This window comes from Ascaphus truei, chromosome 1 (assembly GCF_040206685.1).
Source record: "Ascaphus truei isolate aAscTru1 chromosome 1, aAscTru1.hap1, whole genome shotgun sequence".
Taxonomy (NCBI): Eukaryota; Metazoa; Chordata; class Amphibia; order Anura; family Ascaphidae; genus Ascaphus; species Ascaphus truei.
In genome coordinates, this window is record NC_134483.1 from 275,847,317 (window position 1) to 275,864,924 (window position 17,608).

The window sequence follows — 17,608 nt, forward strand, 5'->3', positions numbered from 1 at the left end:
TTCGTGGCGGTGGTATATTGGGACGGCTTGAGGAGAGATGCAACTCATTTGAGGGGCCCCTGAGTGGGTGAAGAGTGGGGCAGCTTGCGGGTTGTGTATTGATCCTTGATCCTGTAAGAGGGGATACTGTCCATTTGACGGACCTTTGCGGAGGTGAAGAGTGGGTGCGCTTGCGAGCGTCGGTATTAACCCTTGTCCCGTATACAGGTCGCGTGCTAGCAGGGGGTCGTACGTGACAAATGGTGGCATAGCGGTGGGATAACAATTTGTAATTTTGTTAATATCAGAGCTTTTTAGTGGTTTGCGTTTATGCCTGCGGGATAAACGAAACATTAAAAAGTGACTGACCTGTGTGAGTCTTGCGAGAGATCACAGCTCAGTACCCCAAAGCTATTACTCAGTGCTATTTTTATAAAACATACAAGCAGACAGTTTCGTTCCCCCCCCCCTCTTGTTTTTCTTTTGCTATCTTTTTATTTTGAGTAAAGTGTAGAGAATATGGCTGCTTTATACCAACGCCAGACAAAAGAGACACTGATGGCTCTGTGTGGGGAGCGTGATCTCCAAGGTCTGGGTAAAGATAAAGAAGAGCGCATACAAGTCTTGCTGGAAGATGATAGAGGGCAAGATGCTACACTGTGCCAGGATGCCCACCGCAGTGGAAGTGAGTGTGGTGTAGCTCTGGATATCGCCCACGAGTGCCTGGGACCAGTAGATGAGGGAATGCAGTTGCAGCTCATCACCCAGTCCCAAGAGCGTGAGGCTGAGAGAGAAAGATCAGCTTCAGAACACTTCACAGCGAGATGTGCTGCAGGATGTGCAGCAGAAAGAGAACGGCCAGCAGCTGCAGAAGCGAGATGTGCTGCGGGATGTGCAGCAGAAAGAGAACGGCCAGCAGCTGCAGAGACGAGAGGCGCTGCAGGCCTATGGCAACAGATGGAATTTGCCAGGCTCCAGAGGGCATTGCCCGAACCAAGCAGCAGAGGTTCTAGCCCTTGAAGACCACGGATGGAGCATTTCCCAAAATGGAAGGGGGGTAGATTGGAGGAAACCCCCCGACCTCCTCTTGATACACCAACTGAGGCTTCTTTAGGAGGGGCGGTTGGCACACCGAGACAGGGGGATACCCGTCGGTGTTTTGCCTGCCAACAGCTGGGGCACATCAGCACCAACTGCCCAGAAAGGAAGAGGCCTGCAACTGCCTCTGGAGGGGATCGCCCCTCAGGAGTGCACCTAGGTGCCTGTGTGGTACCTGGGCAAGGAAAAAACAACAGTGCCCACTTGCAGCCAGTCCTGGTGGGGCAGAAACTCACCCAAGGACTGAGAGACTCGGGCGCTACACTTACCCTGGTGCGACCAGGACTGGTGCGGCCTAAGGAAATAATTTCTGGAAGGACTCTGGATATGGGGGTGGCGGGAGGGGGCCGCCACGTTTTGCCAGTGGCAAAGGTATACTTGAATTGGGACACTGGGCAGGGAGTGTGGGAGGTGGGAGTAATTGATGTTATTCCTGCTAATATGTTACTAGGTAATGATCTTGGCAAGATGTTTACCCAATATGAGACCGCTGTGACCCAACTAGCCCAGGAATCCGCTGAACAATTCCAGATACTGATGCACACTGGGGATCAGGGAATGGTGACTGACAGGGGTTGTACCGGAGTGGGGGGGGGGCAAAGATGGTCTCCAAGTACAGCCTGCCATCACAGAATACCTCAGGGGGGTGTTCAAGGGGGATTGTGCCAAAGGGGGGGAGAGAGCTTCCCATTACAGCCTGTCATCCCTAGGAACCCAGAGGAAATTGTAATGGTTTTATTTGTTTGAGCGCGGGACTAGCGTGTACGCCAGTCCCTTCGCTCATCTTAAGGAGGGAGATGTCATGATAATGTCATGAGATATTGGGTATTTTTAATCCCTTTGGTGCTTGAGGGGTTAATGAGCTACACTTGTGTACAAAATACCAAATGCTGGGTTTGAAACTGGGCAGGACTGTTTTCTGTCTGCTCTGAATTTCAAAGTATTCTGTAGAAAGGGGTGGGCTTATGACGGTGCCTTAACAAAATATTGTATCTAAGTCTGGGCCAGGTTGTTACTGGTCAGATCTGACTAGGGGCATGCTTGGATAGCATAGCAGACCTCATCCTCTGAACCAGTGCCTCTCTGGGGAAAATCTATAGCATGTGGTAAGGTACTGTATAGGATTTTCTGTTTTACCCCTTTTATTTTAAGAAGCTGTTCTGCCTTATATTGTAATTGTATGTTTATTTTTTAATACCTTTTCTGTAATTCAAGCACTGTATTGTTATATATATTAAACCATTTAATAAGTAATGCTTTGGGCTCTGAATGAACTTTGTGCACGCTGGAGAGAATAACTTACTAAATTCAGGCACATGTTACTACAGCTGATTTTGTGTTAAAGTGCATAGTTTTTCCTATAATAAACAGGGACCTGAGGCCCTAGCGGATTGTATTGTATGTCTTTATTTATATAGCGCCATTAATGTACATAGCGCGGATATTTTAGTCTAAGATCTTTTATCATATCTGCATAACCTCAGGTGGTGGCAGTGGATGGTTATGATGTGCAATTGGGTAGGGGTTAATACTAACTCGCTGGTTCCTTGCAGAGGAGAAAAGGGGGTTGCTAGAGAAGCCTTTGTGTATTAACCCTGGTTGCATATCTAAAGTCACGTGCTCACTTGTGTGCTGTTCGTGGCGGTGGTATATTGGGACGGCTTGAGGAGAGATACAACTCATTTGAGGGGCCCCTGAGTGGGTGAAGAGTGGGGCAGCTTGCGGGTTGTGTATTGATCCTTGATCCTGTAAGAGTTGATACTGTCCATTTGACGGACCTTTGCGGAGGTGAAGAGTGGGTGCGCTTGCGAGCGTCGGTATTAACCCTTGTCCGTATACAGGTCGCGTGCTAGCAGGGGGTCGTACGTGACAGGGATCACTAAATGGCTGTCAGTGCAGCAGAAGAGGGCCAACAATGCCAAGTTCTGTGGGGAAGATCATGTGACCAGGCAGTCACTAGATACAATTGGTGCACTGCTAGAGAGAGGGGAGGGCTCAAAAAGCGGTGTTCCAGAGCCTGTTTCAGAAGAGGAAGGGGACTTTGTAAATGGTTGCTATGAAACAAAACTGCTTGTTACGTTATAATACATTAAAAATGTCAGAGTTGTTTAAAAAAGTATTTTCTCATAGTACAGAACTGATTTATTGTAACAAAAAAAATGTAGGATATTACTTTTTCTGCAGCTTTAAGCTACAGATTACTTTTAAACAAATTGTTGTAGACAACAGCGCTGTAACTAGGGAGAGTACTTTATTATGGCAACCACTGAATGAGACAGATTTCACAGAGCTGGAGATAAAAGCTGCACAAATTGTCTGATTGTGCAAAACCTTCCATGGAAGGCTCAAGTTGATTTTTAATTTGATATCTGGAATTTCTGGTAATGTTTCGCCAATATGTATTATTAAATGGTTTACCATGTTTAATCGGGAGGTTATATCAACATTGGGTATTTAAGGTGTCACTCTGTCCACTTGAACAATTAGCTTAACAATGCCCTTAAAAAAAAAAAAAATTATAATAATTATTTAAGCCTTTACATTTTCCATTCCTATATGTTATCCGGGGTCTCTGAATGATAATCAGAACTATTCATACCACCTGCATGACCAACTAGAAATTAGCTAGTCTTACCCCAAGAAACATCACTGCTATTTGTTCAAAGTGAGAAACACTACCAAAAAGCGAAACAATAAAATACATTTACCACAATGCAAACAGATTCTATATCCCCGTACTGCCTGTGCCCTGGAACAAAAATAACAGTTAGCACTAGCTGAAAGATGGCAGTTTAGGACATCAGCGTCAGATCAATACATCTGGAGAAAAATGGACTAAATAAACAGTATTAGTATTTTATTATGACAACCAGAAGCGTATAACTAAAAAACAGGGTCACGCAATTGACCAAACAATGAAACTGCATGTTTTTGCCATGTTTAAGTCTGTTTGTAATGCTGTGTATTAAAGCTAAGGCCATCATTGCGACAGCTGCAACGCTTTTGTAATGTCATTGCGTTAAATGACTCTTCAAGTGCTCTTTTAACTGAGGGATGGTTGCTTGCTGCTGTTTGCACACGTGACACTGAAGAGCAGACTGCAGAAGCTGAGACACTCCGTCTTTGACAATCACTTTGCCCGTTGTCTTCACCATTTCAATCACGTCTGACAAAGACAAATCAAGGAGAGAAGATTGTGAATTAGTAGCCAAGTGGCTAGCACATATAAAATAACCCACCAGTAATATACGCATAGATCCCCCTTTCAAAAGACTGCTTAAGGGTGAACACCTGGAAGCACGCCGACTCAAAATCATATTTCACAGTGGTGTGACTACATTTTTGGGCCCCCTTCCCGCAAAAATGTTTAGGGCCCCCCTCCCCCCCAAAGAAGCAAAACCTACTTTCCACAGTGGCAGCCTTGTGAGCCCCGCCCCATCTTAAACATTTCCCACTAGCTCAGGGGTACACGAACTGGGGAACAGATTTTAGGGGGGCGCGGCGGTTACAGAGGCCTCGCGCTATTCAGCGCGAGGTTTCTGTAAATTCACTTATCAGGCCTCGCATCCACGTGTCTCCATGGCAACGGGTGTCAAATGACTCTGCGGGGTCATGTGACGTGACGTCACATGACGCCGCAACGTCATTTGATGCCAGTCGCCATGGCAATGCAGCGACACACGACGCCGCGGCGTCGTCATTTGAGGCCGCATTCAAGGTAACGGGGGCGCAAGCAGGCAGGGGGGGCACAGCCGAGGAATTTTGCACATCCCCCTCCATTTCTCTCTCCCTTCTCACACTCACAAACTTTTCTTAATACAAAAGAAAATAGATAATGCTTACCTTTGGATTCTAAAAAATAATCAGTGGTGAAAGAGTTCCAATGTTTTTTGTTTTTTAGGCAAGGAGAATCAAAGTCTTGGCTTATGACATGTAGATGAACGTGGCTGAAATGAAAAAAATAATAATAAATACATCTAAACATACTGCTATATAGGGGTAGATCCCACCATGCTTGCAATTAAATTATACGCTAATATTGTGCTACAAAAATGTATTGATGGTAAATGAGTCAAGTATGTGTCACTTTGTGGCAATCTTGACCCACAAGCACAATTAACTTGTATATAATTATATATTGATGTGTTAAATTCAGTACAAATACAATACTTAACATTTTTTTATTTATTTTTATCCTTTCTCTTTATCGGTCTTAACCGGTATAGTAACACTTAAAAAGCGGATTCTAAGATGAAGCACCTTGCATTTGTCAAACATATTAAACATAGGGAGAAGGGGCGGCTCAGTGAGTAAAGACACTGACTGGCACCGAGTTTGAAGCAGGGGAGCCTGTTCTCCCTATGCCTCGGGCACCAAAAACATAGATTGTAAGCTCCACGGGGCAGGGACCTGTGCTGCAAAATGTCTCTGTAAAGCGCTACGTAAAACTAGAGCGCTATACAAGAACATGCTATTATTATTATTATTATTATTTATTACATGCAACAGAAGGTAATATTAAATAACTGTTATATGGCAATATTTGATAACTGGCATATGGAATTTGGGTCCCTATAGAGTAATACATAGATACAGTAATTTCAAGTTAATGCATCACTGTGTGTTATATAGGCTCCCGCTAAATATAGACAAAGAATAATTGTGGCTCTAATTTCTTACTAGAAAAACTTGCAGTGCTTTACTGATTTTTTTTTTTTGGGGGGGGGGGGGTAGATCCCTTATAATTGCTATATCTAGATTACTTTTAGGCCTTTATGAATGGAAAGATTATTTGTCAGGTCTCATCCACTTAGACTGCTTTAATAGTTTGTAATTTATGGCCATCTACTGAGCAGCAGTCAACAATACCATTCCCTATCCTAGATGATATCCATTCCATACTTTGAACTGTAATCTATTCCCATATATTTAAAATATGTGGAAAAGATTTATTTCATATAATTGTAAAGCAAACACTTGCTAATGCAGGTGGTCTGTGGCTGCTTACAGGCAGGGGAAAAAAGGTGAGTTTTCCCAAGCTGTTTCTCACCTCATGCTTGGAATAGCGTGGTAACCTAATCGGAAGTTTGTGGTCTTTGGGTTTGTGTGTTCCTGTACCATCTTCTCCCCTATGGCATGCATGTGCTGCAGCAACTGCAGATGCTCAGCTCCTAGCACCTTCAGGCTGGAAATGGATTCCCATGGCAAAACCAAGAAATGGTGACGTGCTTTCGGGTATTTGTCCTTGATAACCACAATTTTATCATCCTTGAAGACCTACATAAAATTGTTATAAACGATCCTCTGACAAATCACTCCAAAAAGACATGTTCATGGGTTTTATCAAATGTCCATATCAAATATAAGAGCAATCCATGATCTTTAAATAGTAATGATATAACCTTGTATGTGAATATAGATGGACATCAAAATAGATAGTTACAGTATAAAACATGTGACAGCTTCACTGTTCGTTCTCACCAGGCATGTTTTTGATTATTACTCTGCTGATGTTTCTATCAGAAAATTAACACAATCAAGATGTGTGATGATGAAACAATATTTAGGGTGACTAATTATAATCACAACTTAGTACCATCAGAATCGGCTGTTTCAATCCATAAGGTTTAAATGCATTGATATTTGCATTACACATAGTATACATTGACAAATTATAAAATTATGGTAATCTACAATGAATCAACAGCTCTAATGGCCAGATCCAGAGAGGTCTGTTAATTCATGGCTCATAACGTACCGGTATCAAAATCCACAAAACTAATTCTATGCAAAAACAACGGTCGTTAGTGATCCCCTTAGCATAGGCTTTAATGGCATGTTAAATTAGCACAGCCTTGCGTTACATTCAAATAACATGGCGTTAAACCTGTCTTACCCAAAGGCGGTGTTATTTCCACACAGACCCTGAATAGGTATTGAAATAAAGTAAAAAATAAAAAAATAGAAGACAGGAGAGGGAAAGAACCCTTTATAAATAACAATATGTTAGTTAGATCATACCGAACTGTGGTCTTACACTTATCCAGACCCTGTAAGAGACCTATTTCAAGGTCTGGATGTGAGTAACACCACCTTTAACCATGACCTAACTAACGTAACGTTAAATTCCTGTGTTAACTATAATCGAGTTCTGTGGACAGCGTTGCTAGTGGGAACACCTCTTTTGCACATCATTAGTGTTAACGTCCGTTATAGGAACACAAGAGCTCGTTACGGCTGAAAACAGCACTGCATCATGGAGCTGTGAAGATACCCGTTAGCACTTAAATGTGTGTTAACTTAAGTTAGTGCATCGTTAAGTCAATAACAGAGCTCTGTGGATCAGGGCCTAAGAACCAACAATGCATGTGAAATGTAACTTGAAAAGAATTATAAAGATGTTACGATTATACTGGAAATGGAAGGCAGATTTTTTTTTTTTAGCAGTATGACCACGCAATGAGGTTTTACCATCTTCTACAAATATAGGCATATAAGCAAAAATGTTACATAGCTTTAATAGCATGTACCACATAATACTGTTTAATGATCGCAAAACTCTATTGTCACCTGCATGGCTGGATCCTTCATTGAAACCTTTAACCCTTGGCTCCAATGTCCATGATTTTTTACCTGAGAATAAAAGGAAGAATCAAAAGGCAAAAATATGACTTCCAAGAGATGAAAACAATTCTCTGTGTCTACTGTTCAATGTTGCATTTGTATGAAATCAGAGACCGCAGGTTATTTCATTGAACTTCGATAGTGCCAATTATTAACTTGAATATGAGGCTCCATGTGATGGCACTCCGTTTATTGAATAACCCCCAAGGTAACTTCCAAAGGAAGGCATGGAGTGCGCCTGCGATTCCCTGGTATATAAAATAATTCATATAAAAATGAAAAGAACGAACTACAACAAATCAGCATTTCATGTTTGTGCCAGGTCTGCTGTTTTGATGGTCTAAATCCAACTTACATTTAAATTCATGTAATATCTGTTATGCAATGATTATGACTAACTTTACTAATTTATATGTGCCAAGTATGATTTCATATTTAAGCCCAAAAGCAAACTACCAAATATTAAGTGATACAATACATGCTGCTTTTGTTAGAAGCTAATCAGAAGCCCACACATAAAGAAAATAAAGCTGTAGCATTCCCAAAGTGCTATTTCTAAAGTTGCCAGGATCAGGACAGACTTATGCAACAGTAGACAGTTAAAAATGGTGGCATTTTATAAGCTTGTGAGAAATATAAACACAGGAGGTTTTCAATTTCAGGCAATGTAGAAAACAAAAGCAAATCGCCATAAAGGAAAATAGGAAGAAAAAAAAACAAAAACTGTACATACATAGGGCCAAATTACTAAGCAGTACTACTTCATAAGACACCTTTCAGCAAGACAAGAAATATTGCACTAGTCAAGTGAATGAGCTGTAAGGGATCTTTGACGACGGAAAGATTTACAAAGTGTAGGGTAATATGGCCCTTTATTGCTCATACACTCTAATGTAAGCCGTCTTCCAACATCCAGAAGGTGTTTTATGGAATAGCATTGCCAAGCAAATGCGAGTCATAATCGTTAAACTTTTTGTACACACAAAAATGTGGCTGTGAAAAGGGAATGGCATCATTTCCGTACTATGAGAAACATAAAATACCCAATAATTTAATAGACTGTAGAATTAGGGGATTTTCTTGTAAAGTTGCTGAAAATAGGGCAAATGCCTTCTTAACATCTAACATAAGCACTGCTCTGCATACCTCAGGCGTATTTAGTTCCTTTTTGGAAGAAACACTGTCGATGCTGCTGTTTGTCTTTGAGTTGGAAGCACTGCCATCAGATTCTGTTTTCACGCACTTTCTAGTGCTTTCCATGCTCTCATTTAGAGAGCTCTCATGAAGCCTCTTGTTAAAATTTTTCTTCACCTCTTTTTTTGGTACGGGCTCTCCTGTTCCATCCAAAAACTCTACTGTATAGGGGTAAAGATTATTCACCACTTGCAAGGTCTGTCCAGGCTTAATCTTTACTTCTTGGCCTTTGGCAATATGCACAGAATCAATACTTGTTGGGTTGGTTCCTATCTATGGGATAGGAGTAAGAAAACTTATTATTCTGTTATAGCTGGCTGCACAACTACTTTTTCTGCGCTTCTCAGATGTGTGATTTGAACATGATGTATACTGCTTTTAGTGCGTGCACCACACACAATGCTGGTATATTGAGGACATACAATATGTGCAGCTGTCTATCCAAAATTTTAAAGCTGGCATTTAAAAATAAAAAATTATATATATTTTTTTTAACACAACACTGAAACAGAATACCGCATCAAATCAAACTGATCATCATGAACCAATGTCAAAACCAGAAGAGAGTCCCTATTAAATAATAGGAGACCTCTGTCGGCGGTGCTGGAGGGATATACAAAGTATATGAACCACAATAAAGAAAAAAAGATCCCTCACAAAAACCACTCGGACATATATGTATAAATGTGAAAAAAAATGAGCATTTATTACATCAATTAAATCCAAAACTATAAACAAAGGAAATAACACACACACAAAATCAGACATAACACTGACTTAAAAAAAGCCTACCTACTGTACTCCTAAATAAATGAGACAAAATGTGAACAGGACTGGTATAATGCGTATGTGGAAAGAACCTGGGAAAGCCCTCTATGTAACAAAAAACCATACTGGGGACAAAGTACCCAGCGTGACTGCGACCATCCGGTTATGAGAGAGGACAGAAAATGTATACCAGGTGCCTAACTGCTTCGCTGCATAGCTATGACTCTTAATTAGAGCCAAACCCACATGTAATATGTAGGAACACCCTAAGGGACACAGACAAACATGCAAACAACAGAACAGACATATACAAATACGTGCATAAATCAAATGTGCACATGTCCTATATCAATAAAGGCTGCAAACATTGCCTGTGGGGAAGAGGAGAACAAGCTCCAAACATAACCAAGGATAGAAATAACAAGGCAATGCTTAGAACATGATGGAATCACACAGCTACCACTCAGGGAAGAACGCTGGTAAGCCGAAACGCGTCAGTGGGGTTAATCTGATGCCGTACTACTGATTACTCCAGGACATATGCTATAACTTTTGGACTTTGGTTGTTGGATTCTACGACGCTGCATTCTATTGGGGTTGACCCCCATTTGGGACTGGGCTTTCATTCAACACTGCGCATCTCCTATGGCTGAGTATATTTATTTTCTATGTTGGTTCATACTATAGAACCACACAGCAGTGTGATTCCATCATGTTCTAAGCATTGCCTTGTTATTTCTATCCTTGGTTATGTTTGGAGCTTGTTCTCCTCTTCCCCACAGGCAATGTTTGCAGCCTTTATTGATATAGGACATGTGCACATTTGATTTATGCACATATTTGTATATGTCTGTTCTGTTGTTTGCATGTTTGTCTGTGTCCCTTAGGGTGTTCCTACATATTACATGTGGGTTTGGCTCTAATTAAAAGTCATAGCTATGCAGCGAAGCAGTTAGGCACCTGGTATACATTTTCTGTCCTCTCTGCTAACCGTGCAATCACGCTGGGTACTTTGTCCCCAGTGTGGTTTTTTGTTACATAGAGGGCTTTCCCAGGTTCTTTCCACATACGCATTATACCAGTCCTGTTCACATTTTGTCTCATTTATTTAGGAGTACAGTAGGTAGGCTTTTTTAAGTCAGTGTCATGTCTGATTTTGTGTGTGTTTTATTTCCTTTGTTTATAGTTTTGTATTTAATTGATGTAATAAATGCTCATTTTTTTCCCACATTTATACATATATGTCTGAGTGCTTTTTGTGAGGGATCTTTTTTTCTTTATTGTGGTTCATATTCATATATATGTTTATGATTTTGAAGCAAAAGGTGGCACTGTGTGCTCATTTGCATGTCATTTCCCAGAATCTGATAATGGTGAAAGGCGGGGTTCAGACTTGTCTAAGACATGCAAATGAGCATACAGTAATATTTCCATTTGATATATATATATATATATATATATATATATATATATATATATATATATATATATATATATATATATATTATATAGATCCCATTCAATATGTGCATCAATACAATCTGCATACTGACAAGTGATTAGCTAAGTTGCAGATCGATCACTTGCTCGGGTTACATTTAATTCAGTTCTTGCACAGCATTCTGGGCAATGTAGTCCTGGAATATGATTGACTGGTCAGTTACTAGATACAATTGGTTCACTGCTAGAGAGAGGTCGGGGCTCAAGAGCCAGAGCCTATCAGATGGGGAAGGGGGCTGTCACTTTGGAAATGCTTCCTACATTAGAAACATTAAAAATGTCTTTAAAAACTTTTTTTCTTTAAATGCTAAAAGTATTTTCTTATTGTAAAGAACTGATTAATTTTATTTAACATCAACAAAAAAAACAAACACATGTAGGATATTGATTGAACTGCTGATTTAAGGTACTACTATTACCATACAACCATTTAGCCAAGCAGCACAGCAAAAATAATGGGCATTAATACATATGCAATACAGTACAATCTAGTAAAAAAAGCATACCATAGATCCTTCCCAATAGAGCACAAACATTCAGAGCTGTATATACTATGAGAAAGCTGCCAATCCATGACTACCACAAATAATAAACATATTGGGGCATTTGTAACCAGGTTAAAAAAATTTTTTATAAAGAAGAAAAATCCCACTAAAATGGATACATCTGGTGCAGTTAGTTTTAACCCAGAATTGCACCACTTTTGCGTTGATAGACATTAGCTAATGACTGTTTTAATCCCATTCAGAATTCCCAGGCTGGACAAAAAACTCCAGAATATATGTACACATATAGCAGGGCGCAAAAGAGAAGAGAAAACACACTATTAGTATAAATTTTAAAATGATTAATATTTATAATATACATGAAATAACACTTACATAAAATTGGATCACAATGAATCCAAACTTCACTGGGGGAGCTTGAAAGAGGGGTAGATGAGAGCGTGTGTGCTACCACTTTGGAAAGATCCCAAAAAGGCTCGATGTTCCGGTGGCAAAGTTCGTCTAACTCAAATATCAAAAATCCACCCCTGCACCTCGCGCTGCAAACACCGCAGGGAAGTTTCAAAAACAGCTGCCCGGAGGAACGTAATGACGCTGCCTCTCTGCTGCGTGTGACGTCACCTCTATCACACTATCACACGCAGCAGAGAGGCAGCGTCATTACGTTCCTCCGGGCAGCTGTGTTTGAAACTTCCCTGCGGTGTTTGCAGCGCGAGGTGCAGGGGTGGATTTTTGATATTTGAGTTAGACGAACTTTGCCACCGGAACATCGAGCCTTTTTGGGATCTGACCAAAGTGGTAGCACACACGCTCTCATCTACCCCTCTTTCAAGCTCCCCCAGTGAAATTTGGATTCATTGTGATCCGATTTTATGTAAGTGTTATTTCATGCATATTATAAATATTAATCATTTTTAAATTTATACTAATAGTGTGTTTTCTCTTCTCTTTTGCACCCTGCTATATGTGTACATATATTCGGTTGTTTGCCTCGCTTATCACGGGAGAGTGAGGAGCTGCAGAGAGACTTTAATTCACACTTTTTGGGACGTACAAGAATTTCTGGGACCGCGCGCACTCAATATTTTATTTCATTGGACAAAAAAATCCTACTTCATCTAAATGGGAATGTCTCACAGACGTTCCAGCTCAGCCAGTCATACATTTTGATGAATGTGCCAATATCCAGCCAAATCTATTTTGGGGTGTTAGCCACCCTTAGAACGTCTTCAAACTGCTGAATGGTACAGTAACTATGAACACTGAAAAGAAAGTCGCGTGTTTTAACGTCTGTTTGTAAAAATATCACTTGTGAGCATATTCACGTCTCAAGACAGGTCTGCAACCCTGCTTTTCACTATTATCTCTTAGCATTTAATGCTTCCACTGCAGCCAGGGATTCTGGGAAATAACATGCAAATGAACAAACAGTGTCAACTTTAGCTTCTTATCCATTTTAACATGGACCAAACATCTGTCTGGGAACTTTGATCCGCCCATGTTAAAATAGTGTACAAATCTAACTGCATGACCAGCATTTACACCCGAAACAAAAAAAAAAACAAAAAAAAGAAGATTATGAGGAATATTGCATCCAAATATTGTGGGGATACAAAAAACAAACAAACACCCCCCCCCCCCACCCCCCAAAAAATCCCTTTCAATATAAAACAAAAACCCAAATAAAATAAGAAGTGGTCATGCAAGAGGGTGGTGGATTGAAATAAGATGTAACGTTTTTCAGCAAGTATAGAAATGGGTAAAGTACAGAGACCAAATTGGCCTTAATTGATGTAAATGTCTGTGTTGCTATGTGAATATGTTCTTTCTTCCTAGCAACGCAATATGCTTCCCTTCCTTGTGCAGCACAAAAAAAACGTTTATGATGCTCCAGATGGCTTCAATATTGTGTGTCACTTACTCAGGGTGATCATCTTTCTTCATTGAACAGCACATTTTTGTAAACACTTTTAACATAATGTGCAATTTAAATCTAAATAATAAAAATCATAGTTTCATACTTGTTTCAGGATGCATTTGTATGGGTATTAATATGCACAACTGTTCCTACAGTTTACGCCTTAATTGTGGCGATTTGATTCATTCTATTTATGGTAAACAAAGGTAACCCTAGTTTCAAGTATCTATTTTTATTTGTAGTACTCGGGGAACAAATAATTTTTATCAGCATCATAACCCCACAGCAATCATGTATCCTAAGAAGACATACCTGTTTGATCTTCACGTACCCTTTATTACAATCTGCCTTCAACTGCACTGCATAAAACAAAGAAAACAAGTAAATATACACATAACACATTTGTATATTTTATTCTACCACTAGTGACTGCAGCACAACATATAGAACAAGAATACAGGAAATAATACAGGTAGAGAGATCAGGCCAGTTTGACTTGTCCAAGGTAGCAAGGAAACTAAGGAAACTTACCTCTTGGTCCACTGCCTTAAAACAGCAATATCCCAAAGCCTCTGTATGCTTAACACATTAAAAAAAAATAGGCCCACATTTTGCAAGAGGTGCTATATAAGAAGACACCTTTCAGCACCGGAGAGTGCCTAGTTAACATGGCCCATAATTTATCATTCCTGAATCTGGAGGTCCCCAGACATACATACATAAAAAAAACAAAAATGAAAAGTGCACGCTCCATAGTATGCAAATGAATAAAGAATATAGATTAAAAAAAACAAGTACCCACTCACATGATATGAGAGAAAAACAAGTACTAGAATTAGAATGTTGTTTTTTAATTATTATTTTCACATTTATGTTGAGGAGTGCCGATACGTCCCCTTTGTGCATCACACGCACACGCACACGCGCACGCACGCACGCACGCACGCGCACACACACACACACTATGGAGCATGCGCTTACTTGTTTTGTTTTTTAGATTTCAATGTGGATGAGGTTGATCAAAACAGAAGCAGTTACATTTTCATTGATTTATTGTGAGCCAAGTACACTTTTCCCCCCTCAAATGATTGGGATGGATTAATTGAAAGGAACTAGTTTTTCCCCCCAATATAGACTACATTTGAACTCTCTTAAATTTGTGAGAGTCCCTGTGAAGAGACTCAAGAGAAATTCAGTGAGAATCTCTGGAGTGCATCTCGGTGGAGAGAGACACCTGTGGAGTTTATATGGTTGCTAGGTGTCTGTTATTGAACAGGACTGTCCTGTATTTGGACACTCTGTCTAGTAAAGAACTAGAAGCAATACTAGACATGTATGTGTCCGATATTACCTCTCTGGACATAGTGACCTGGCCAGCTTGGGGGTTGTGGGATTTCACAGAGCATGGAGAGAGCAGGGCTGTTGCTAGGTGGCTGGGCAGCTTCCTCCATCCTGATTGGCTGCTGCAGGGTATGGCTTCGTCCCCGATGTCGCAGGACCCAGTCGGTGTGCGTGCGCGTGGGCTCACAAGGCGCGATGCGCGACCGACCGCCTTTGCTAAAAGACAAGATTTTTGTCTTTTGGTGCGGCGGCCGAGCATTGGCCATATCACGGAAGCGATTCAGCCAATGAGGGCGAATCAGCCGCGTGACGTCATGGCCGTGCCCCAGTGATCTCCTGCTCTTCACCACAGACCACAGGTCGTGGCCAACCTGGAGCTCCGATGTAGCCTAATGCAACCAATTAGGAGAATGTTTCAGGAGCCTGGAGTGGGGCCAAGGTATACATACATATATACACACACACACACGGTGTTCGACAAACCCGGTCGCCCACTTGCCCCTGGCGAGTGGAAATTGGCTCGTGGCCAGTTAAGATTCCCCCTGCTCAAAAAAAAAAATCCCCTGCTCAAAAAAAATAAAAAAATCTCTCTAGGCTGATTGGCTGTGATACGGGATGGAGCTGTCAGGACTATTTTTTTTTTTTGGAGCTGAGCAGTCAGGCCGCCCTTCTCTGCACGGGTAAGTGTGTGTGTCCCCGTGGCTGGCTAGCGGGGGTATTCCTTCCCCGGTGCTGCCCTGGCGGGAGAATGGGGGGGGGGGGATAATGGCGGAGGGGGTGGGTGGGAGAATGGCGGAGTGGGGGTGGGAGAATGGCGGAGGGGGGGTGGTAGAATGGCGGAGGGGGGGGGGGTGGGAGAATGGCGGAGGGGGGGTTGGGAGAATGGCGGAGGGGGGGTTGGAGAATGGCAGAGGGGGGTGGGAGAATGGCGGAGGGGGGGGTGGGAGAATGGCGATGGGGGGGTGGGAGTGGGAGAATGGCGATGGGGGGTGGGAGAATGGCGGAGGGGGGTGGGAGAATGGCGGAAGGGGGTGGGAGAATGGCGGAAGGGGGTGGGAGAATGGCGGAAGGGGGTGGGGTGGGAGAATGGCGGAAGGGGGTGGGAGAATGGCGGAGGGGGGTGGGGTGGGAGAATGGCGGAAGGGGGTGGGAGAATGGCGGAGTGGGGTGGAAGAATGGCGGAGGGGGGTGGGAGAATGAGGGGGGGAGGAGGAGCGGGTGGAGGTGGAAGCGGGGATATTCCTTCCAACCCCTGGCGCTCCCTTGGATGCCCGTGCGGGGCGGGAGAATGGCGTAGGGGGGGAGCAGGTGGTGGTGCGGGGCTGTGGAGGTGTTAGAGGGGGTGGGAGAATGGAGGAGGGGGGGTGGGAGAATGGCGGAGGGGGGGTGGAAGAATGGCGATGGGGGGGTGGGAGAATGGCGATGGGGGTGGGAGAATGGCGGAGGGGGGTGGGAGAATGGCGGAGGGGGGTGGGGTGGGAGAATGGCGGAAGGGGGTGGGGTGGGAGAATGGCGGAGGGGGGTGGGGTGGGAGAATGGCGAAGGGGGGTGGGGTGGGAGAATGGTGGGGGGGTGGGGTGGGAGAATGGTGGGGGGGGTGGGGTGGGAGAATGGTGGGGGGGGTGGGAGAATGGTGGGGTGGGAGAATGGTGGGGGGGTGGGGCGGGAGAATGGCGGGGGGTGGGGCGGGAGAATGGCGGGGGGTGGGGTGGGAGAATGGCGGAGGGGGGGGTGGGAGAATGGCGGAGGGGGGGTGGGAGAATGGCGGAGAGGGGGTGGGAGAATGGCGGAGGGGGGGTGGGAGAATGGCGGAGGGGGGGTGGGAGAATGGCGGAGGGGGGGCAGGAGAATGGCGGAGGGGGGGGCAGTGGAGGCGGGAGAATGGCAGAGGGGGGGGCAGTGGAGGCGGGAGAATGGAGGAGGGGCGGGAGAATGGTGGAGGGGCGGGAGAATGGCGGAAGCGAGGGTATTCCTTCCCCTTTCCCCCCCCCCCCCCCGGGTCCTCTGTTGCCTGCCCGCGCGGGGCGGGAGAATGGAGGAGCGGGGGGGAGGTGGAGCGGGGGAGAGGCTACCAGGCAGTGGAGGTGGTATCGGGGGTATTCCTTCCCCCCCCTCTCTGTCTCGCTCTCCCTCACACTCTCTCTGTCTCGCTCTATCTTATTTATCCTATATATCTTAACTGCCCTATAACTACACCGAAATAACCTATACGGCTTTCTTCCAGATTGGACTCAAGCTTCACACAGGAGACATTGGAGTCAAGCTACACACAGGAGACATTGGAGTCCCCCTAATCCAGAAGACAGGTAGGGAACACCTCCCCTCCAATGTATAACATTGCGGGAATGAGGGTACCTGGACATTGAGGGACTGCGGATCAGGTAAGATCCCAGGTGGGATTGCTGCTTTAGATATTGTGAAGCGGGGACGTCCAGACACTGGTTAAGGGGTTCAGGAAACTAGTCATTCACACCAGGCTTTTATTTCTAAATCCGACATTTGCGCGTGCGCACACAAACACACACACACCAAGGACTAATTGTAGTATAATGTAATACAATAAATAAACTTATGTCAAAAACGAATGTTGTTCTTACTAGGAATTTATTCAAATTTTTTTTTTAAAGTGGGCGGGACTAGGTGGCGAGTAGATTTTTGGGTGATTTGTCGACGTACATAC

The 17,608-nt window shown here is 43.3% G+C and overlaps 1 protein-coding gene across 4 annotated transcripts in view; it reads right to left on the minus strand.

The window, feature by feature from the left end:
• Positions 1-3,919: 3,919 nt before the first annotated feature.
• Positions 3,920-17,608, minus strand: part of APTX (aprataxin) — a 32,277-nt gene continuing 18,588 nt past the window's right edge. For all 4 annotated transcript variants that reach the window (XM_075604464.1, XM_075604455.1, XM_075604446.1 and 1 more), the window contains exons 3-8: positions 13,900-13,946; positions 8,848-9,168; positions 7,648-7,710; positions 6,128-6,354; positions 4,921-5,024; positions 3,920-4,243 (exon numbers count right to left, since the gene is read on the minus strand). In XM_075604464.1, the coding sequence (XP_075460579.1) occupies positions 4,089-4,243; positions 4,921-5,024; positions 6,128-6,354; positions 7,648-7,710; positions 8,848-9,168; positions 13,900-13,946 (917 nt within the window). In that variant the 3' untranslated portion in view covers positions 3,920-4,088. The remainder of the gene's footprint in view (positions 4,244-4,920; positions 5,025-6,127; positions 6,355-7,647; positions 7,711-8,847; positions 9,169-13,899; positions 13,947-17,608) is intronic.